Source organism: Hippocampus bargibanti, linkage group LG05, assembly GCF_051943395.1.
Source record: "Hippocampus bargibanti isolate YZ-2025 linkage group LG05, ASM5194339v1, whole genome shotgun sequence".
Classification (NCBI taxonomy): Eukaryota; Metazoa; Chordata; class Actinopteri; order Syngnathiformes; family Syngnathidae; genus Hippocampus; species Hippocampus bargibanti.
In genome coordinates this window covers 13,430,839-13,454,356 of record NC_142738.1, presented here as the reverse complement: position 1 = coordinate 13,454,356, position 23,518 = coordinate 13,430,839, and the positions used below count along the sequence as shown (strand labels likewise).

General features: G+C 41.7%; 2 protein-coding genes across 5 annotated transcripts; one reads left to right on the top strand and one right to left on the bottom strand.

Moving 5' to 3' along the window:
- Window positions 1-18: 18 nt before the first annotated feature.
- sephs1 (selenophosphate synthetase 1) lies at window positions 19-6,569 on the bottom strand. 3 transcript variants are annotated; one of them, XM_088996720.1, is made up of 10 exons: window positions 6,513-6,569; window positions 3,441-3,538; window positions 3,244-3,340; window positions 3,037-3,140; window positions 2,453-2,560; window positions 2,203-2,357; window positions 1,921-2,011; window positions 1,742-1,841; window positions 1,143-1,355; window positions 19-694 (listed from the first exon to the last, which is right to left on the bottom strand). In XM_088996720.1, the coding sequence occupies exons 2-10, from the start codon at window positions 3,534-3,536 to the stop codon at window positions 480-482; spliced, it is 1,179 nt and encodes a 392-aa protein (XP_088852846.1). In that variant the 5' UTR covers window positions 3,537-3,538; window positions 6,513-6,569; the 3' UTR covers window positions 19-479. The 3 variants fall into 3 exon arrangements, with proteins under 3 accessions (XP_088852846.1, XP_088852847.1, XP_088852845.1); XM_088996721.1 differs by lacking the exon at window positions 6,513-6,569 and adding an exon at window positions 6,017-6,466; XM_088996719.1 differs by lacking the exon at window positions 6,513-6,569 and adding an exon at window positions 4,484-5,988.
- Window positions 6,570-11,678: 5,109 nt separating this feature from the next.
- On the top strand, window positions 11,679-21,720 carry prpf18 (PRP18 pre-mRNA processing factor 18 homolog (yeast)). Of its 2 annotated transcripts, XM_088996708.1 has the most exons (10): window positions 11,679-11,855; window positions 12,317-12,394; window positions 12,777-12,803; window positions 14,137-14,238; window positions 14,509-14,622; window positions 15,702-15,848; window positions 16,933-17,001; window positions 17,089-17,229; window positions 17,488-17,715; window positions 18,218-21,720. In XM_088996708.1, exons 1-10 carry the CDS (start codon window positions 11,718-11,720, stop codon window positions 18,296-18,298), a joined length of 1,125 nt encoding a protein of 374 aa, XP_088852834.1. In that variant the 5' UTR covers window positions 11,679-11,717; the 3' UTR covers window positions 18,299-21,720. The 2 variants fall into 2 exon arrangements, with proteins under 2 accessions (XP_088852834.1, XP_088852835.1); XM_088996709.1 differs by lacking the exon at window positions 12,777-12,803.
- Window positions 21,721-23,518: the final 1,798 nt, after the last annotated feature.

Here is a 23,518-nt window from a genome sequence, read left to right as displayed (position 1 = left end):
AAATAAAGCGGATCTGAGTATTTCAGGATGTATTTATTCTGGTGGGATCAATACAAAAGTCAAATCAATTTAAAAAAAGACATTCTGCTAACACTTCATTTCAAGGCATCGATTACAGCAAAAAAAATTATAACTGTACAAAAGTGGACAAACAAAACCAACGAAACGACAAGACAAGCCATGATTCGAAAGGAATCATCAGTAATGTGGAACTGTTAACTTCTCCCGCCTTCAGTGTACAGAAAAAAACACTAAAAGACAAACAAATGAATGGCCAATTTCATTTGTGGAGTCCATTGGGTGGATGCAATGCCACTTTCGCCCACTGGGTGGGGCTGTTAGTCACATACGCACCAGCCCAGAGCACAAAGCTGGACACTTAACATGGTTCTGTCATTGCTTGTTTTTTGGAAACCAAATCACCATCGTCTGATGCGAGGAGGAAGATAATGATGATGGTGCGGAAAGTTTTGGTGGGATTAGGACGTGGCGCCGGGCGTGGGGTTGACACTTTGTGCGGCAGCCTGCGGCGCTACCTCAATGATCCGCGGTTTGTCAATGATGCGCGCTGTGCGGTTGCCCTTCTCCACGATGCCGATGATCCACGCCTGGTGGCCCTCGCCATATTTGGGTGACTTGATCTCAGCACAGAAGCGTGCTGCCTGCTCACGCGGCAGACAGATCAGCAGTCCTCCTGCAGTCCATTTGGAGAAAAAAAACAAGCATTTAAAAAAATGGGATAGCATTTTGGCCCTAAACATGTAATGACCATATGTATTTTTACGTGTATTTTATTTCCATTTTCCTAAAAAATATATCATTTAGTTCAACAAAACAATGTTTAGGGAAAGGGACTCATTTTTCTACATTTTATTTTTGACTTCATCTCAAGAAAAACATTCGATTATTTTTTGCACAAATGCATCATACTTTTTACTTGCTATCTTTTAGCACACAAAGTCAATTTACATTTGTTTTCAAATGTTAAAATTTGTCCTGTGAGAAAACAGGCTTACGCTGTAGGCAAAACAAAGACAAAAAAATTGTGACCTGAAAACCGAGATGCAATGTTAAAGAAAATAAAGTGACGAGGCCAACAAAAAAACATTTTATTACCCCCATTCCCAAAAAAAATTGCATACCTGACGTCTCGGGGCAGGTGCCGTGCATGAGGCCGAACATGTTGCCGCATGCTTTTGACACGGCGGCCATCTTGGCGAGCACGGGAAGGTTGTGGATAACAAAGGACACCTCACTCCGCTGTTGCTTGGCCAGTGTCTGGGCGTGGCCTAGGATGCCAAAGCCTGTGATGTCAGTGGCGGCGTGCGCGTTGAACGTGTGCATGAGGCTGGCGGCTGCATAGAAAAAAGAACAGGAGTGATCTTCACAACATTTGGGGCATATGTCAAAGAAACAGTCTGCCACGATTGACCTAGAACCCAGAACTTCCAAGAACTGATGTTCAGATGTGTCAACCATGAGTAGAATGTACTAAATTGGAAGGTTGCAGGACAATACATTTCACCCTCGTCAGATGGATTGACGGTACAATGACAGTGAGATGGATGGACGATTGTTGAAACGGATAGATACAAGGTGACAGATGGCAATGATTGATGGATGGACAGCAAAATGGTGTTCAGTAGGATGGATGGATGGATGGATGGATGGGTGGGTGAAACACGGTTCATCGTTTAGGTACTTTACCCAGATGGAACCCAAATGGTGATACAATTCTGACCTGTCCTATTGAGGCGGGCCATGTTTAACATTGCTTCGTGGTAGGCCAGCTCGACGTCTTCCTGTGTGACTACCAACTTAATCTTATTCCACTTCTCCGGCTGTGAAGGACAAGTTACACATGGTCAGGACCTTTTGGACGAAAAGACACGTTTGTAATTTTTTTTTCTCCAAACGTACTATATCAAGCCACTGGTGCACCGCCACGGCGACTTGCGTCCCCAGCGGCTTTGTGAGCACAAGCACGTCTCCTGGCACTGCATTGTCTGGCCTGTGGAGCATTATGCAACATTTTGTCAGCCTGAATTTGAGTATTTCGCCATGTCTCTAATCAAAGTGAGCAAGGGTCTGAAGGTCCCATTTACGGTGGGTCAACTTATCACCGATTTTCAAACTTTGGTAGCTGGACTTCATCCCCTTCACTGTCCCTTGCTTGATCCAAGCTTATGTGAATTAACTCACATGATGAATTCATTGGGCTGGCACACGGTGGTAGCAACTCCCCCCAAGACCACCCAAGGATTGAGCACCGTTTGTCCTCCCGTCACAGATGTGCCTGCCTCCTCCGCAGCGTCCTTGAAGCCCTGCATGATGAGTGGCATGATTTTGTCCCTCTCCTGTAATAAGAACAAAGACAACATGTTAAGGAAAGCATCAAACTTGCAAACAAACTTGTGCCACTTATTTTGTTCAGGAAGCAGCCTAGTCTCACCTTCTCTGACATTTTGTTGCTGACACCCAGCAGCATCAACATGTTGTCGCATTCCGTCACCCCCATGGCGTACAGGTCACTGAGAACGTTTGCGCATGCCACGCGACCCTGAAAAAAGTAAAAAATGTAAAAATGGTGTTTTGCAATCAGTAATATTTTCCATATTCATATTAGGAAAAAGTCACAGAACACTTACGGCTACACGGTGAAGACAAAAACTTCAGATACTCAAGTCACAAGTCAAGAAAAAGAACACATGTATTATGTCCTCGTGATGAGAAAATGAAGCTTAAACATGCTTCATGAATCAGTTGTGTTTATTGAGCCCTCCGTTCAACACAGGACAGTACACTGAAAGCACATTGACTTGACATTTCTTAAACCGCTTTCTTGAAAGCAGCAGTGCCATCAAAAGGAGTAAAATTAAATAAATAAAAATAAAATAGGTGGTACATGAAGCATCCAGAAGTTTTATTTTCCCCATCCCTATTAATTCCTCTCACCACCATTAAAAATGAGGGGTAACTCTGAATGGGATTTTGAGATTGCAATCAAATATATGGTACTTGTTATCAGATTTGTACCATCATGTAGGGGTCATCTATTAGAGGATAGATGTAATCAGTTGTCTGGACGAGTGAAAGGCCTCCATGTCGTAGTGGGATGACACAGGTGTCCATCCCAATGCCTGAAAAATAGACATTTATTCCCGCTGCACTATCACAATTATCACAAACCATTATTCACATATTTAATTTTACTTTGAAAAAGTTATTGTGTGTTACAGTGACCTAAGCGAGGCATAACTGCTCCCAGGAACTGTTCATCTTCTTGATAGTGGTTCTCTTGTAGGTTCTCTAAAAGCTTCTGTAAAACCTCTTGGGGTACCTGTGAGGGAAAAAAACATTTTATGAGCTACATTGCATAGATTAACTACGGACCTGCAAAAGTAATTATTTTAAATGTCACATTTGAGGACGGTTCCAACCTTGCAACCTGTTCCTTTGAGCTCTGCAAAGCGAGTGAGCCGGAAGTTCTTGTCCAGCTCATAGCTCTCTGGATTGAAGGACTCCCTCACCGACATGTCTGAAGCCCACAATACATACAAATCAAACTTGAAAACCAGGAAGGTGACATTTAAATAAACATCGGTTGGGGGAGGGGGGCAACTGAAAACAATTATATACAGTGAGTTTGTTTTTCAATGCCATCAGCATTGAAAAACTGAATATAACATAAAAATACATACAACAAAATTTATTAAAAATTTTCTTCAATTTTTGTAGGTCAGCCTTTTTGTGAAAGGTGTTACTTTCACAATGACACATTTCATTTCTATTTCCGAAATATAGTGACAGCAGGACTGTGGATGCACAGGGACAAATATGAACACTACTAAATGAATCAAATAAATTAACACTTTATAGTGGATCATTTGTTCCGCACTTTGAGATTTATATACTCCAGCCGAGAATTTTTTTCAAACTTCAAAATTCATATTAATAAAACTAATAATAATCTCCAAAGTCAAATGGTTTTAGTGGACTATTGTTCAGCCTTTTAGCAGTGTTTGAAATAACGTCTGCCCGGATGGCCGAGGCGTGTAACTTTTATGCCGGTCGTACAACTTCCAGAACCTCTCTGCCCGGGTGGCCGACAACTTTTTCCAGAACAAAAAACAACTAAATATGTTTTTTTTTTTTCAAATCAAACATTTGCTTTATTCCGATTTTGAAATATTCGTTCGCTTTGAAATTTCGGAAATTTTGGTTCGTTTGGCAAGTTTTAATTTCGGTTTGTTTAGCAATTGACATACTTGGCAGCAAATCAGAAGCCTGCATTGAATAACTTTGCGCCCGGACTTTCCCGAGTGTTATCAGGGCGTGCATTTGCATATCATTTTCAAAAGTAGACGCACAGAGAACACAAGAAAAATGGATACGTGGTTAGGAATCAAGCCAAAACCTCAGCCCCAGAAGAGAGACTCAAAAGAAGCTAACAAAATTTATGACGTTACAAACGTAAACGTACTGTACATTGAGAGCATCGTGGAAAGAGGAGTTTATGTGGCTTGCAGCAGACGACGCAACGCACATATTGCACTGTGCCACCTGCCGAGAAGTGAATGGACAAACGACAACCGCAGCAAACTCATCAGCAAATGATATTTACGACAAATTAAGCAAGGGAGCATTTGTGGTAGGTACATCAATTACTTAATTTTAAAGTGTTGTTCTGTTATATATTTTGATTATCAATCCTTCATACTTTGCAACAATGTTTTTTTTTTTTTTTTTTGCGATTAGTCGTCTTATTGTGTTCCAAGTTGTGAAAAATCGGGCAAGCAACTTTGTGGCAGGCAACTTTTCAGACTGGCCTGGTGTCTGGTAACTTCGTCATGAGTTTCAGACACTGCTTTTAGGCAATTAACCCTTTTACTGCAAACAAATGGAATGAACTGCCAACAGAGGTTAGTATAACCCAGATTGTAAATGAAACTGATAAAACTTATTTATTTTGGTAATTTTGGCTAGCTACTCTTGTTTTTTCTTCTTTTCCTTTGAATGTTCAGCAGTTTTGGTTGGAAATGCTTCTCGTTGTGCATTCGGTTGTAGAAAGCACATTCTGATTCCTTGTGTATGAAATATGCTATTTAAATGAAGCATTAATAAAATGGACAAAATCCGACTTCAACGGACAGTTAGGACGGCGGAAAAAATCATTGGCACCGCCCTACCCACTCTCGAGGACTTGCACACTGCAAGAATCCAAACTAGGGCGTGGAAAATCCTACTGGACCCTCCGCACCCTGCCCACCACCTTTTCCAGCTACTCCCCTCAGGCAGGCGCTACCGATCCATGCGCACCAAATCCAGCAGACATTTAAACAGCTTCTTCCCCCAAGCCATCAACTCTTTGAACTCTTTCAACAGTAGCCAAAATGGAACTGTATAGTGCCACTTAGCAGTTTTTTTTTGACAACGATACTAGTGCAGCGTGTTCTACCGGAAACAAATTCCTTGTGTGTTCTACATACTTGGCAATAAAGATGATTCTGATTCTGATAACAGATTTGCTAAAAGTAAAACCCTGGGTGTGCATATTTTGTATCGAGACCGATTGTGGCAAAAGTAGACATGGAATACCGATTCGACTACTTTTAGTAAGACGTGGTCAAGAGAATACATTATTATTGAAGTGAAGTCCATATACACGCTCGCAATTCGACTTCAGAGTATTTGTACTTCGTTACTTTCCACCAGAAGGCTAACGTGAGGAGGCGTTACATGTGGAGTCAAATCACGTCTCACGGGGTGACGACCACGACAGTGTCTATGTCACCACATAACTAAAAGAAAAATATTTAAACCACCATTAAACACACTTGGCAAGTGAGTTTGAATGTATTTTTGAAGTCCCAAATGGGCGCGTTCCAGAAGCAAAACACTGCATAGTTCATTCAACCCATAAACCACCACCCAAGTAAACAACTTTACCGGGTGATAGTTAACCAATTTAAATCAGCAAGTATAATTTATGATACGAGGGAAATGCAATAAAGACCTATTTCAGTCGTTTATTGGGTTGAAGCGAACAGGACCATTTGTGTTAGAGCGCTAGCTTTCGCTAGCCGCCGAAACGTGCAAGAACTCGAAATGTGCATTGTGTGCACAAAGCGTTGCTTTTGTCTGCTTACAACCGCAAACATTAAATCCGACATTGGTGCAGGTTATTATTTGAAATCCACAACATAATTGGCGGTGCAATGCTCAGGCTGGCAGCGAATGCTATAAAAAGTTTAAAAGTTGCCAGGAGAGCGCCGAACAAAAATGTCGGCGGTGGAAAAAATTAACCCTTTGCTATCCAACGCCATGCGACATGCGCCACATCAGTTTTGCTCCGCGTAAAATCGGCGCCCGGCGTGCAACCAGCGCAATGCTAGTAACATAGCCGTGCATCACGGGTGTTTTCAGCGGCCACGTTTGCAATTTGAGAGCCGAAGCGGAGTTATATTCGTGTCACATTTCCCCTTTAATTGAAGCGTCCGGGTGATCCTTACCAGCGTCAAGTCAGCGCTAGATCCTCACACAAGAGCGGGGACAGCGGCGGGTCGCAGTGGGCCTTCGGTTAGGCGTCCCTAGATAGTGCCTGATCGTAAATTGCGCATATTTGTTCATTTTGGTTTCTCTTGGTGGGAAATGTCTTCAGGATTGTACGTATAAAGGTCGTATATCTTCATTTTAAAAACCAGCATGGCACTTAATTGCCTTGGAGGAAACACTAGTCCAAAAATAAAAATAGGATATGATTGCGATCGCCATGGGTCCTTTGTCTGCACTGTGGCTGTTTCAGCATCCCCTTTAACAAGTCATCGAGTCTGGCAACCATATCGAGACCACGGTGTGTACCTTTAATTTGATGTTTTCCCTCCAGTTTAACCCCCGATGTTTCGATCTCACTTGGAAACCCTTTCATCAAAAATGATAACGACAAATACGGTCGCGGAGCTAAATATGCTCCTTGCCCCACGTTGTTTTGTAAACTGCAAGCAATAAACAACGTCACACTGTTTTTGACATTTTGGGGTGCACATTGAGAAGTACACGCTCAGGGACAACTTTACATGATGGACACTAATAGAGCTGCTATATTTACAGCAAGCAGAATGTCCAAAATAAACGAATGTCTTTTTAACTTAAGTGTGTCTGTGAAATTGTATTGAAATACAAAAAGGTAGTTCAAGTAGAGTAATGTAAACAGTTGGTGATGGTGCAGCACTGGTCGTGTCTGAGTGTCCCTTGCATTATTGTTGCTGTGTTGTTGATTTACCCTCAATGAAAAACGGAATAGTAATTACAGGCACACCATTTTATCGCATATAGTTGACAAGGATGGAGTACAAGCTGTGGTCAGCCAAAGCTTGTCATCGTTTTTCTTGATTTCAAAACTTGCCAAACATATTAGTAACCAAATAAAAAAATGGGACTTGTGTGCACCCTTGAATTCGAAATAAACAATTAATCAAAGTTGCTTTTAACTAAAAAGAAAAATGTTAGCTATTGGTGTTGAAATATTGATACATCATTTACACAACATAAATGTAGTTTGTGGAAAAGTTTGTACTTAAACAAATCAATATAATAAATGGCACTATTGTTAAATTAATGTGGAGAAGATGTTTGTAACACGTCTTAAAAGTGGGGACATTTTCCCACACCGAGCACACAAAAATTCCAGGTGTTCACTCCGCACCAAGCCATTAAACATATTAGATTGTCAAAGAAAAAGATTGCAACAAAAACGGCGACTCATCATCTCATCTCATCTCATCCCGTGGCCTAGAAGGCCGTAGGGGTGCCATGATGGACGTTTGGGCAGTCAGAGATCTCCAGCGCTCTCGGTCTTCAGCAGTTCGTAGCAGGGTGTGGAAGCTGCAGCCTGTCCATTCCTTAATGTTGTCCATCCAGCACTTCCTCTGTCTTCCTCTTCTCCGCTTCCCTTCCACTGTCCCCTCCAGGATGGTTTTGGATAGTGAGGTATGCCTTATAACGTGGCCAAACCAGGCCATTTTACGACGTTTCACCATTGAGAGTACAGGCTCTTGTTCTCCAGAAAGGGTGGTGACTAGTTGTCTGACGTAGTCGTTTGTCTGGTGTTCCCTGTAAGATATATTGAGCATCCTTCTGTAGCTCTTATGCTCAAACGCCTTGATCCTGCGCTCTGCTGTCTGCTGTAAGTGTCCAGCTCTCACAGCCGTATAACAAGGTGGAGAGTACTAGAGACTTGTACAGCCTGACCTTCACTGCAAAGCCGGTATTGCTCCTCCAAATTCTGGCCAGTCTTGCCATGGCTGATGTTGCGATTGCCATTCGTGATTTAATCTCCTTTGTGGAGCTGCCATCCTCACTCACAAAGGACCCAAGGTATTTGAAATCCTTCACCACTTCTAAGGTTTGCCCGTTCATTGTGATTTTTGGTGATGTTGTTTTATTGTAGCTATTGACCAGTATCTTGCTTTTCTCTGCGCTTATTTGCATACCGTAACCCCTCGCTACCTTTTCCAGTCTGGAGGTAAGCTCCTGGAGTTCGGCTTCGCTTTTTCCCATCAGATCTATGTCATCAGCGAACCAGAGGTTACAGATGGGTCTTCCTCCGATGGATATGGAGGTGTGAAACTCTTCCAGGGCCTCATCCATGATGTTTTCAAAAACAGCGACTGGGGACGAATAAAGGAGTGTGGTGGTTTTGAGAGGTTGTCTATCACTGTGGGTCCACGATTCTTCATGACAGAGACTCTCCACACTTTGCTTTCTTGCCACAGGTATCGAATAAATGTTGATAATTTTCAAACATAGTCATGTATGACCTGTCCATCCTGGAAGCTATGTCTGGCTGGCTGGATTTTCTATATGCTAAGACTCGAATGTAAAAAATTACTCTGTTTTTGGTGCCCCACTACAGCAATTTAAAGGGCAATCGACACATTTTTTTTGTTTCCTAACTGACATCAGAAAAACGTTTTATAGCATCTAAAATACCCAAAACACGCAGGCTGATATTTTTAGTCAAATGCAAAACACCAATAAAAATGAGTTAAAGTGTCCCAAAACTACTTCAAAATGACCTCGGAGATGCCGAGTTTCAGAAGGTCCCGCTCCCTTGTTCGTGACACTCCAGGACGTCTTGCATACCTGTCAACCTCCACGGCTCCATGCCCTTACAAACTGTCGTATTTTCCCTTACAAAATACAAAATAATCATACACCATATTTTTTCTTTCAAACATGTTTATTTATGTAGTTTAACATGTTATATTGTACATGTGTTTCGTTATATCATTCTGTACATATTCTTAATAAATAATGAAATTACATGATGAATGATGAAATGGGAAAATCACCAGGCGGCAGACGCATGCGCACAGTAGCATCAAACCGCTCGCTTTGTTTGCAACGAAAAAACGATAACGAGATACAGCAGTGACGTGCGGTGAGGTTCATGGCTGGTGAGGCACTGACGTCATCAATGGCGTCACCGCTCGTCTCTACTTCGTATTTGAACGGTAAATGTGAAAATTCAGCGAATTTGAAAAAAATCCTAAAACGGTGAAGTTAAATGGACAAGAACTTTAAAGTACAAATCACTAAATACATCTAACTGTTTAATTTATTTTTTCATTTGATATTTCCATGACAGCTTTCCATGATGACAGGTGAGGCACTGCCTCACCTGCCTCCACTGACTGCACGTCACTGAGATACAGGCTTATTTGACAGGTTAAAAAGTAACTTATTTAATATTTTGGTTACAGGAAAAGCACATTCCAAATGGTAAACATCTAAAATGTTTATTTAAACAAGGAACACCAATTTTGTTTCGTGTTTCATGTCGGACCGATTTAAATTGTTGGACATGAAGTTGTTGTGCGCATACGTTTGTATTCGAAGTAAACCACGTTTGAGTCAAGACGTACACCACATCTTGTCTTGTTTTTTTTTTCTGAATCCCACAACACCGTATCTCCCTTACTATAGTGGAGAGCACAACACTACCGCGGCAAACTCGTTTGACTTGATTGATTTGCCGTTTCGTGATAGTGGGTGTATCCCGGATGGTATTGACAAATTTGCGTTTTTCCGTACATATTTTCTTGTACGTCGTACACGTCTTAAAAGGCATAATAAACGTACTTTGTACGGCAAAAACGTACAGGTTGACAGGTATGGTCTTGCCTTGCTCTAGAATCAAAACAATGGCTTCAGATTCGGAGAAGAGGCTTTCTTGTTACTCATCCAGTGATGAATATGATTCAAATAGTTCTGAAGAGGAAAGCATAAATGTTTGCAATCGATTAAAGAAGTCCTCCCGTATCAATTCAAGCCGTCAGGACTCCAATGTAGCATCCCAGAAAATGCACAAGATGGCGCCCAAGCTCCATTGGAAATGGGCTGATTTGTCTACTGGGAATTTGTGTCAACTAGTATCAATTAGTAGTCTTGGTGCACACACACGTGGTGCACACACACACACGTTATTTATGTGTTTTCCTTCTAATTTCGCCATCAACACAGATCAACACGAAGTTTTCAGACCAAACAAAGTGCCCAAAATGCATTGTGTGTCGCTTTCTTGGTCAGGGGCGTTCCAGACGTGACGTCACGTCAGGCATCGTCATCAACTCGAAAACAAGACTTCCTGAATATTCAGCGAGAGTCTTAAAACGTAAAATTTAAGATGTGTGACAAACATCTTCTCCACATTAATTTAACAGTAGTGCCATTTATGATATTGACGAAAATATGTTTTTTTGTCTCAAGTTTACATGAGTTATGATTTCAAATTCATTTTGTTTATATAATAAAAAGATGCAGGTGCAGTTTTGTTCAGGATATATAACACATACAGTGAGACCTCAACTTACAAACACCTTATCTTACAAACTTTAGTCTTACAAATGTCAAATTTATGAAAATTAAACCTTATAATAAGCACTATTTTCATAATACACACCGACCACGGCTGGCGGAGTGATCTTCGGCGGAAGCACACGACTGAACAGCACCAGAGGTTAAGTTACCAACAGTCCTTATGGAAGGTGACTCTCCTTCCATAAGCCATCAACGACCATCAAAAAGGTAAATAAAACTTTATTTTACAGCACAGTTTATTTCTTTAATTACAGTCCTCATTTAATGCGCATCTTTCCAAACAGCAATTCCCTTTGACCTTTGACCTCCAACGCCATTCCATCAAGCCATAAATGATGTAAATAAAGTGACGTTATGATACAATGCAGTGTATTTCTTTCATTAGAACACAATAGCATATTTATTATACATAGAGTAAGGTATGTTGAGTGTAGTTTTAAGGCTTATTTAGTTGAAAAGTATATTTTATGGAAACCCCGGAACGGATTATTCCCATTTTAATGGTTTCCTATGGGACATTTTTTTTTTAGATACACACTTTTCACCTTACACACCCAATTAAGTTCGTAAATTGAGGTCTCACTGTATTACATTTATTTGCTTTCACAATTCTTTTTGAAATGTTACATGTGCGGAGGGAATCTTGAGTGCATTTACTGCCGTGACTTGGGAGTTTTTTCCATTGTGAGGCCAATAAATATCTTCTCATCACAATTTTCTGAATGTTTTACTTTATTGACATATTCAGACGAATACCCGAAAAGTCTCTTAATCTGGAATTCCACGAAGTCTTCCGTTATACTTCCTGTTTTGACAAACGCTACGATCCGTGTTTGATGAACATTGACTACAATAATGCTTTTCTTTTCGTAAACAAAAACAAAAATAATTGTTTTTGTACAGCCAGGATGGATATTCTTAAAGCAGAGATTGCGAGAAAGAGGAAACTCATCGAGGAAAAACAACTCGTTGACGTGAGTGTGTTCATATACTCTGCCACTTGTGTTGGTTAGTTAGCTCCCGTGCTAATGCTAACTTTGTCGTTTCACGGTTGTTCAATAAGTATTTTTCTTTTACCTGAATTATGTCTTGAGGTTTTGATCAACTACTCACAACAATGAAATGATATTTTTAAGTAAATGTCGTATGAAGACTTCATTTGATCAATAACGATACCACCCATGTAATTTTACAGTGACCTTAATTTGCTGTTGTGTAGGTATATAATTCTGTCATATACTGTGTGTATATATATATATATATATATATATATATATATATATATATATATATATATATATATATATATATATATGTGTGTGTGTGTGTGTGTATGCTCACCCAAAGAAACATGTTTTTATACTTAATAAAAATGCATGCATAAAAGGTTTCTCAAAGTAATACAGGGGATCCCCCTTTCCCATTTTTTCCGCAGGACTCCAAAAAGTTCTTCAAAAGAGCCGATCTTGCACGTAAAGAGCAGGAGGACTACTTCCAAAGATGTGGCTATAAGGTGAATTGTTGTCAATATCTAAATGTACAAACACATCTTATCTCTGTTCAGTGTTTTGTCACCATTCAGGTGCACACACACACACACACACACACACACACACACACACACACACACACACACACACACACACACACACACACACACACACACACACACACACACACACACACACACACACACACACACACACACACACACACACACACACACACACACACACACACACACACACACACACACACACACACACACACACACACGCTAAAATGGAGACAATGTGCCCACCCGGAAGGTGACGGACAGTTTGAGGTGCGCATTTATTATTTCTATTTTCTCCTCACTGTGTTGTTTCTCCTTCACTTGTCACATACATCTGTAGGTTCAGAGAGAGACTACTGCCAGCCAGGTATGGGTCTGTACAGAGGAAGGAGTTGACAGGTTGCATGAGTGGATTATTTTCTTTATTTTTTTATATACACTGTGTGACCTACTGCTTCTACTTCCTTGAGACCCTTTGATCCATGCAATGATATCATTTCAGTTTATTTTGGTGTTGTGTGACTACAGTAATTTTGCCTGCTCCCACTTCCTGCACTTTTGTCATGTTGTTTAAAAGTGAACAAGGAACAAAAGCCATAGTGCCAAATTAGGACAGATCTTAAGTGTGGTTTTCTGCATGGGTGCATATATTTTGGTTCAGTGTTTCTACTGGACTTCTTCATCATTATTCTTTTTTAGAATGTTTCTTAATCGTCTCAAACACAAATTGATGAACTCACCAATTTATCTGAATGTTTCTCAACTTCTCTAAACTACTCGTACATATCGACTTGGACACTCGCCACCTCAAAATGTCTCCTTATCAGTCCACACACAGTTCATTCGAAAACTATTAAATACACAGTTTGTTCAAATATGTTTTAACACCCTTTGTTAAATGAGAGTCCTCACTGAGTATGGAAGCCTGATCGTCAAACAAAAATCTTGATACCAATCAAAAATATAGGATAAAGAGTGACCAAATAACAGATAATGTAATCACAACACTGACTGAATGCAATTCGTGCATCATGGCTTCAGCTGAATTTATTTGCTATGCTGCCCAAAAATATTTATCTTTGTTAACCCTCCAATTTTCAGTAACGCTTAATCGATTTTACTCCTAATGTTCAGTTATCCTCAAATTCAAAATGGATAGCAATCCCACATTTTCAATGAAAATATAATTAGGGGTTTCATCAGTGTTTTATAAAGAATGTTTTCGTTTGACAACTGAAACATCTTTGAATGGCACTCTGTGTACTTTTAAGTTAAGTAATGTCACCATTAGCCACGCCGTAGCAAACTCAATTTTTCAACTTATTGGCATTTACTCGGGTTTTATTTTTTCCCCGATACTCTAGCTTGAGTTTTTGTAGTATTTTTTTGTGGATTTGGAATGACATGCAGGACAATCATGTAAACATTTTGCATGAGTTGATTTTTGTGGAAAAATGCCCAAAATGTGTTCTTGCACTTCATGGAGGGTTGATGCAGTTTTGTTTTATTTGAATTACAGCATTTTCTTTTTCTTGAGTTTTAAATAATTTGTGCATGGAAATCTGTGCTGTCAACCTTTTTGAAATCCTGAGATGCCGAATTACTTACCACTTGTAATTGAATGTGCCATGAAGAACAGATTGAAAGATCCCCTCAATTCTCAAACTAAGCTGTGAGTTTTCCCCCTTTTTTTCTTGAAGATCGACAAAAAGGAAGAGAATGAGGCAACCATTTCTGCTAATCCAGTGTTAGAGTTGGAACTGACGGAAGAGAAGCTGCCTATGACGCTGTCACGACAGGAGGTGAATATGACTGGGCTCGTTTCACTTTCATTCACTCATTACAGGGGAATGAGAAATAACAGCATGTTTCCTGAGTAATGAACAGCAGTCACTGTGTAGCCTTCAATGAGCTATTGACAGTCATTGAAAGGTAAGTACACATTGCCAGTGTGCTCAGCATGTCTTCATAATCAAATGAAGTAAAAGTAGAACGTCACATCCAAAGAAGGTTCACAGTGAGACACTCATTGATCCACAACTGTTTTCTTTCAAATCTGTCTGTGTGATTAGGTCATCAGACGGCTGAGAGAACGAGGTGAGCCAATCCGTCTGTTTGGAGAGTCAGACTACGACGCCTTCCAGAGACTACGGAAGATTGAGATTCTGACTCCGGAAGTAAACAAGGTAGGCCTCAACCCACTTTGTGACCGAATATCTTTCGCTTGTGTGTTGCAATCCAAATTAAGCTTCATATATGCAAATATGAAAAATATTTTTTTTCATTACATAGTCAATAATTAAATTACATGAGGCTCCCCTACTGTATACTGCCATGTTTTGCTGCCATACCTCTGCTATGGATACAAATTCAGCCAACATAGTTCCTCAACATAATAATTGCAGTATGTGTAACAAATGGCAAGCACTTACTTTGTCAGGGAATATAGAAGTCGTTTGTTGAACCTATGCTGAAGGAATTTGAGATAGACTTGCAAAGTGTGGTCTCTCGATAACCTTGGAGTAGTGGTTGGGAACCACTGCTTTACAATAAAATTGACTCTCATAGCACGCCTGAAACACAAGAGCAGAAGCTGTGTTCATCAGAATCAGAATCATCTTTATTGCCAAGTATGTAGAACACACAAGGAATTTGTTTCCGGTAGAACACGCTGCACTAGTATCGTCGTCAAAAAAACTGCTAAGTGGCACTATACAGTTCCATTTTGGCTACTGTTGAAGAGTTCAAAGAGTTAATGGCTTGGGGGAAGAAGCTGTTTAAATGTCTGCTGGATTTGGTGCGCATGGATTGGTAGCGCCTGCCTGAGGGGAGTAGCTGGAAAAGGTGGTGGGCAGGGTGCGGAGGGTCCAGTAGGATTTTCCGCGCCCTTGTTCGGATTCTTGCAGTGTGCAAGTCCTCGAGAGTGGGTAGGGCGGTGCCAATGATTTTTTCCGCCGTCCTAACTGTCCGTTGAAGTCGGATTTTGTCCATTTTTGTGGCGGCCCCGAACCAAACGGTGATGGAAGAACACAGGATGGATTCGATGACAGCCGTGTAGAAATGTTGCAGCACCTCCTGTGGCAGGCCATGCTTCTTTAGCAGCCTCAAGAAGTACATTCTCTGTTGGGCCTTTTTCAGAATAGAGTTGGTGTTGACCTCCCACTTCATGTCCTGGGAGACTGTGATTCCCAAAAACTTGAAGGTCTCAACGGTTGACACAAGGCATGTTTTCATGCATCTACCATTCACTGTCTGTGCAACCCAGGGTTTGAGAAATGATCTGAAGGTAGCCATGGACAAGATCGACCAGCAATACCTGAATGAAATTGTTGGCGGTACAGAGCCGGGAGAACTGGACACGCAGCATGACCTCAAAGTGCATGAAGAGAATACCACTATAGAAGAACTAGAGGTACACTGCCGTATTCTGAAATGTTTGTCTAAAATGTGTGCTGCCTTGAAAGAGCTAACCTTCAGACCTGGGCTGTTTTCTTAGTTCAGGAGTCTCATCACATGGTTGGCTATGCTGGAGCCACATGATGTGGTTTATTGGTATCTGTTTTTGCTTTTCCTTTTTCTTGAATAGTTTCAACATCATTTAAAAGTCTTGTCACAGTTGTCATTTGAGTTGAACCGAATTGTTCAACTCTACTGGGTCTCCGTAGAAATTCAAATTGAAAACCTAAATTAGCCAAAAGTACCTTATTTTGTATGTGTATAAGGCATACCGGAGTATAAGGTGCACCCCCAATGAATTGTGTATTTTCAAACGTGTTCCATATATAAGGCGCACTGTACTATAAGGCCCCCCTTCAATGAATGAAAAAAGTAAGGCGTACGTGCGTATAAGGCACTGGGTCATCTTTTGAAGAAAATCAAGGCTTTGGGTGCCTAATACACCGGAAAATATGGTACTAGAAACTACATTTGGTGTCCTTATAAGCATGAATGTCACAGAAGAAAAAAAGTGACCAAACATATGCACACATGAATACAATCATAAGTATGTTAAAGTGTATGATAGTATATACAGTATATATCATATTATTATGAAGTTTCAGTGTATATAAAAACTTTTCAGAAGGTTGAAATATATTGTTGAAATGTGCAATCAGCTTGCTTGGCGAATCATGATGCTGAGTAAAGGTCAGCCAGGGACTCATAACATGAAAACTTTACCCTGCTCTTCCTCATTTTCCACCGTGTCAGCAAGCTTGTGTTTGGCTTAGCTTCTTGCACGTGCATTGTCAACTTGTAGTTCACTCATAAACAGAAAAATAAGAAAAGGAGCTGGACCATTGTACTATACATTGTTACAGCATGTCATCTGTTTAATACAATGAATATGATGTTCAGTGGAACATTTGGGGGGGCCAAAAGGGGAAAGTATCAAAGGCGCCTGTTGTGATGTTGACCCATAAACCGTGTGCACCCGTCAGTAATCCTCAGTGCTCCTCACCGGATCTTATCTAATTGTCCAATGCATATTTGTAAAGGCTCTCGGCAAAACTCTGGGCAGAGGCGATGACGATGGAGACCAGGATGTCATCGACAAGTTCTTGAGCGTAAGACAACTGAATCCATTCACAGCTCCGAATTGCAGCATGGCTCTCTGTCAAGGAACTTGACTGTCATTTCTTTTCTAACAACAGTTCCTTCTCGGCGTGTGGGCTAAAGATCTAAACAGCCGGGAGGACCATGTCAAGCGCAGTGTTCAGGGGAAGCTGGCCAGCGCCACCCACTCTCAGACTGAGTCGTACCTGAAACCTTTATTTAGGAAGCTCAGGAAGAAGGTAAGACGGCTGTTGTTGCAGTTGTGACTATTTAATTGTGTCTACTGACAGTAAGTTGTCACGCGTCATATATTTTTAAAATCTAGATAGAAGTTCCCCATTAAGAGCCAACCTTCAATTTAGTGCTTTACTACTTTATTCACATCAAAAACCAACAGACAGTTTGGGATTTTTTAAATTTCTCAATATTTTGCTCCCCTATTGACTCGTAATATAGTCCCAATATTCAAATCAGACTTGAGTTTTTTTCCCCTTCAGAATTTACCAGCTGACATCAAAGAGTCCATCACCGACATCATCAAATTCATGTTGGAGAGAGAATATGTCAAGGCAAACGACGCATACCTCCAGATGGCCATCGGAAACGCCCCTTGGCCCATTGGCGTGACCATGGTGGGCATCCACGCCCGTACGGGCAGAGAAAAGATCTTCTCCAAGCACGTGGCCCACGTCCTCAATGATGAAACACAGCGAAAATATATTCAGGTGAGAAAATGGTGACACGACTAAGCATAGATCATTGTTATTTTACACATCGGTTTTACAGACATGTAAATTAAATCATCAGTTTTGGGATTTGTGGTCATTTAATGAGATATCCACCCATGGATTTTCTAAAGTGTTTGTTGTCGTGTTGAGAGCTGGAGAACTGGAGAGGCAGGGAACAGCTTGGCACATTTCACCATCACTCACATTTACACCCAAGGACACTATCAAGTCTTCATTGAACCTTGCACACATATTCTTGGAATGTGCTGGAGTGCTCAGAGGAAGTATGCAAACCCCACACAGGAAAGTCATAGCCATGATTCAAATCCCAAAACTTTAAAAGTGGGTGGGAGATGTGCTATGTCCCTTTGATGAATATAAGTGAGACCATGGTGCTTTTTTTTAATCCCTCAAGAGATTTTATCCTTGAATAGAGCTGCAGGCATTTCCATTTCAATCACTGCTCGCCAAATGACACAATTTCATTCCTCCCGCTCAGGGCCTAAAGAGGCTGATGACCATCTGCCAAAAACACTTCACGACGGATCCATCCAAGTGCGTGGAGTATAACGCTCTTTAATGGTACGCTGAGCATCGGGAATTAGCAAGATGGCACGCTACAGAATGGGTGCCACCTCTGCATGTTTATCATGCGACTCGTCATGACGATTTGTGGTTTGCTCACCATCTCATTTTTTCATAGTAAAAAGGAGCAGGCTGGTCTTTTCAGTGCATGCATCATCATGGATCCTCTGGAAAATTCTGTGATTTTTTTTCCCAGCAAACATTTTCTATTTAGTTGTTTACTGTGAGCCACCATGTAATCTGCAGTGGACAATCATGCCATGTGCGTTTTATTACACCCACTGGCCACTGCTGACCCAGGTGTGTGCATCATTTGTTGAGTGTATTTTCAGACGTACTTCGGAGAATTTAGTTGTAAATTACACAGAATTTAAAACACATACTGCAGCAGTTAAAAATATAAATACATAAAACAGTTGAGTCCATTTATAAACATTGAAATATCACAGTTTGTTGTAATTTAGAAGCAGACACTCATTTGTGTGTCCTGTGTGCCACACATTCGAGGCATTATATTTTTTTAATTTTTAGGGTTACAAAATCCTACAAAATCCTCGAGAACCTCGGAAGTTGTCTGTTTTTTGTAACATATTTGTCTTTTTTGAATGGAAAATATTGAAACAAGAATTTGTGCAATTTATATCTTCTAAGTCAGGGGTCGGGAACCTTTTTGACTAAAAGAGCCATAAAAGTAAAATATTTAGAAATGTTTTTCAGTGAGAGCCACATGCACGCGCGCGCACATACAAACGCTCGCGTGCGCGCGTACACACACACACGCGCGGCCACTTTTCAACAAAATATCAGAATGCATTATTTAAAATAACTTTGTGATAGTACTCACCGTTAACATGAATGGTTTTCCGTTCCTCGTGATTGGTAAAAATCCAGGCAAACGATCGGAATGAAATTCAATTTGCCGGTCCAGAGGCGAAGTTACTGCTAGCTAGCCTGCACACGGCTCATAAACTTCCACACTTGCTATCTGCAATCTACTTCTCGCAGAAGTATGTTGATGCTAACGTTAACATGGGGCTTGTTAAAATGTCACTGACATTCGACTGTTTCATCGATGGTATTGTTTCATTGCAAATTAGAATCAGAACATTTTCTCTCCTCTAATGCTGAAGTGCACTAGTTGGGCTCATTTAAAGGGGCGTTTACCTGTTTCAACATGACGGCCACCATCATCCAATCAAAATTGCGCTTTCGGCCAACTGCAGCCCCAACGGGAAATGAACGGCGAAAAAACGAAAATATGTATTTAGTTTTATCGGCGAGCCATATGCAATCATCAAAAGAGCCATATATGGCTCGCGAGCCATAGGTTCCCGATTAAGTGATGGGCTTTGATACACTGCTTCTCAGTTGCTTTCTTGCGAGGTCTCTTTTCTTCTTTTTTGAAGGAAAACTGAAATTATTTCATTCCATCGCCTACTATTCAAAGTGTTTATTATACAGCGTATTTTTCTACAGCGTTTTACTAAATGGACTTGCGATTAGGGTTTTATCCACTCTCTGTTATCACCAAATTAAAGCGAGCCTTTGTTTTTCAACAAATGCTCTCGTACACCTTTGAGCAAAATAATAATTTGTAAAACAAAATTGTTTGAGACTTTTGATGCTCTCCTTATCCAGCTAAAAGATCTCCATCGTAAAAGTACACAAACATTATTCCGTAAATGTGTTTTAAAAAATGTGATTGTCATACTCACAACATGCAGGAATGAGTTATTCTCAACTGCAGATGGCTACGGTCCAGGACGTCCCTGAGATAGTAGCATCCGACGTCATTTACTCTCTGACCTTGTTACACGGTGTGTATAACCATGGCAATTCAGTGTTCCTGATGTTCCGAGTCATCTGGTCGGCCGTGCGTGCGCGTCATCACAGCTCTGGCATCGTCTGCTCCGCGCGTCATTACCTTGCCGGCCTGAGCCCGGTTCAGTTGACAGGCAAAGTGCCGGTGTCGGATTTTCCTCTGCTGACGTCCGAAAACGATTTACTTTAACAGTGGCGAATGCTGAAATGTTTGCACACTGTGGAGAGGGGGGCATTGTGTGTGTTGAGCCATGTTGGCATTTATCCCCGTCTGACTTAAGTAAGCGAAATATTTTGGCTGCGGTCCAGTGGGGCCAAATGACGTGTGCATAATAACCCTGACCTGGTACGCCTGTGATGTACACACATTTAGGTGGGCTACGTTATCGCATTTGACCAACTGCACACCAGGAACGTGTCGTGCTCCTCAGCAGCCCAAACATGTCACAGTGGTGGTACCTTGACAGAGTTGACAGAATGGATTTATTTGTGAATTGAGCTTTTACCATTGAAACACATTGAACACAACCAAAATGTTTGACAGTGCAGTGTTGTACTGAACAGAAAAAAACATACAGTGATATTTCTTCTCCAGATAATCTGCAAAAACGGAATATGCCAGCAGGAAACATGACTGTACCTAATATCAAATGAATAACCTGTCACTTGCATTTTTTAAGTGCTTTATTCTGATTGTAAGCAATCGATTTCATTTCAACCAGAAGGGACGTGGTGATACTTGATGACAGTGATCATCAAATGACAAAAGGGCATCTCCATTAACAAATCAGCACGGAGTGAGTGTCGCAATGGTAACAATCCAGAAGATCGGCAAAATGGAGAAAGAACACAAAGTGGCTCTGAATTTAATGTCCCTAAACGACAACTGACGTCTCCGGACAAGTGTGTCCATAATTTGTAAAATGGCTTCAAATGACTTCTACTGAGCGTATTTTAATAAGATTCCACCGTATCTAGCTATATTTTACCTTTTAAGACTTGTGCTGAATATTCCGGAAGTCTTGTTTTTGAGTTGGTGACGAGTCCGTACGTGACGTCACTAAAGGAACGGCCTGACCGAAAAACAGACACATTGTAAACCTCGTGTTGCACCCAAAAGCCACCAGAAGAGGGCGTCCAAGCTCCATGGAAGGAATTTATCAGCCTGTGCAACAGGGGTGTCCAAAGTCGGTCCTCGGGGGCTGCTGTCCTGCCTGTTTTCCAGCTCTCCCAGGAGCAACACACCTGATTCAAATGATCAGCTCATCAGCCAGCTCTGAAGCCGCATCAAAATGGTCCTGATGATTTGAATCAGGTGCGTTGCTCCTGGGAGCGCTGGAAAACAGGCAGGACGGCGGCCCTCGAGGACCGACTTTGGACACCGCTGCTGTGGAAACGGGCTGATTCAATCCTCACAGAAGCTGGTCGCCATTTTTCTGCCTCTTCTGGGACGCTACATTGCAGTCCAGATGCCTCAAAATGACACGGAATAGATTCTTTAATCGATTGCAAACATGTATGCTTTCCTCTTCAGAACTATTTGAATCATATTCATAACTGGATGTGTAACAATAAAGCATATTCTCAGAATCTGAAGCCATTGTTTTGATTCTCCAGCAATGCATGACGTCTTGGCTGACGTCACAAAATGGGGGCTGAAAATGCCCAATTCGCAGCTCACATTTTTTACAGATTTGGGACACTTTAAGTCATTTTTATTGGTGTTTTGCATTTGAATAAAAATATCATACTGCGCGTTTTGGGTATTTTAGATGCCATGAAACGTTTTTCTGGTGTCATTTAAGAAACAAAAAAGTGACGTCGGTTGTCCTTTAAGCCTCAGAAATGACCAAACATGCCATATAGACAATATAGAAATTGCAACTTGAAGCTGAACTACTCAAACTATTTCAAGATGTTCATGATAAAGTACAAGCTAATCACCTCTAAATTTCTATTGGTGTTGTGGTTTACATCTGAATTCCTTTAACTCTCAAAAGTGGCAATCTTGAAGCCAATGTGGAGGTTTTGCGCAATTTTCTCCACGTCTCTTGGAATTAAATCAGACTTCAAAGTAATTAATTTCATCTGTGCTGTATGTCATGCATATTAGCATATTTCACAATAAAGCTGACTTTGACTTGACTTTTTTAAGTTATTCATACTTATTGTCCAGGTACTACTTCTTTTCCTTTCGCCTTTTCTGTTCAGTGGTCGCCACAGCGAATCAGTGTCCTCCATCTTTTGTGCATCTTCTCTCACGCCAGCTACCTTCATGTCCTCATGAACAACATCCATAAACCTCCTCTTAGGTCTTCCTCTCGGTCTTCTGCCTGGCAATTCAAGGCTCAGCATCCTTCTGCCGATATAGTCACTCTCTCTCCTATGGACATGTCCAAACCATCTCAGTCTGGCCTCTGACTTTTTCCCCAAAGCCTCTAATATGAGTTGTCCCTCTGATATATTAATTCCTGATCCTATCCAAACCCTCCATGAGTCGTCACCTTACCGTGGTGGAGGGGTTTGTGTGTCCCAATGATCCTAGGAGCTAGGTTGTCTGGGGCTTCATGCCCCTGGTAGGGTCACCCATGGCAAACAGGTCCTGGGTGAGGGACCAGACAAAGTACGACTCAGAAGACCCCATATGATGAAAAAGAGAAATGGATTCAGTTTTCCCTTGCCCGGACGCGGGTCACCGGGGCCTCTCTCTGGAGCCAGGCCTGGAGATGGGGCTCGTTGGCGAGCGCCTGGTGGCCGGGCCTACACCCATGGGGCCCAGTCGGGCTCAGCCCGAAGAGGAAACGTGGGTCCCCCTTCTCAAGGGCTCACCACCCATGGGAGGGGCCAGAGGGATCGGGTGCAATGTGAGCTGGGCAGCGGCCAAAGGCGGGGACCCTGGCGGTCCGACCCTCGACTGCAGAAGCTAGCTCTGGGGACGTGGAATGTCACCTCTCTTACAGGGAAGGAGCCTGAGCTGGTGCACGAGGTTGAAAAGTTCCGACTAGACATAGTTGGGCTTGCCTCCACACACAGCCTGGGTTCCGGTACCAGCCCTCTCGAGAGGGGTTGGACTCTCTTCCACTCTGGAGTTGCCCACGGTGAGAGGCGTAGAGCAGGTGTCGGCATACTTATTGCCCCCCGACTCGCCGCCTGTACATTGGGATTCACCCCAGTAGACGAAAGGGTTGCTTCCCTCCGCCTTCAGGTGGGGGGACGGGTTCTGACTGTTGTCTGTGCATATGCACCAAACAGCAGTTCAGTGTACCCATCCTTTTTGGAGACCTTAGGGGGTGTGCTGGAGAGCGCTCCCCCTGGGGACTCCCTTGTTCTGCTGGGCGATTTCAAAGCTCATGTGGGCAATGACAGTGGGACCTGGAAGGGCGTGATTGGGAGG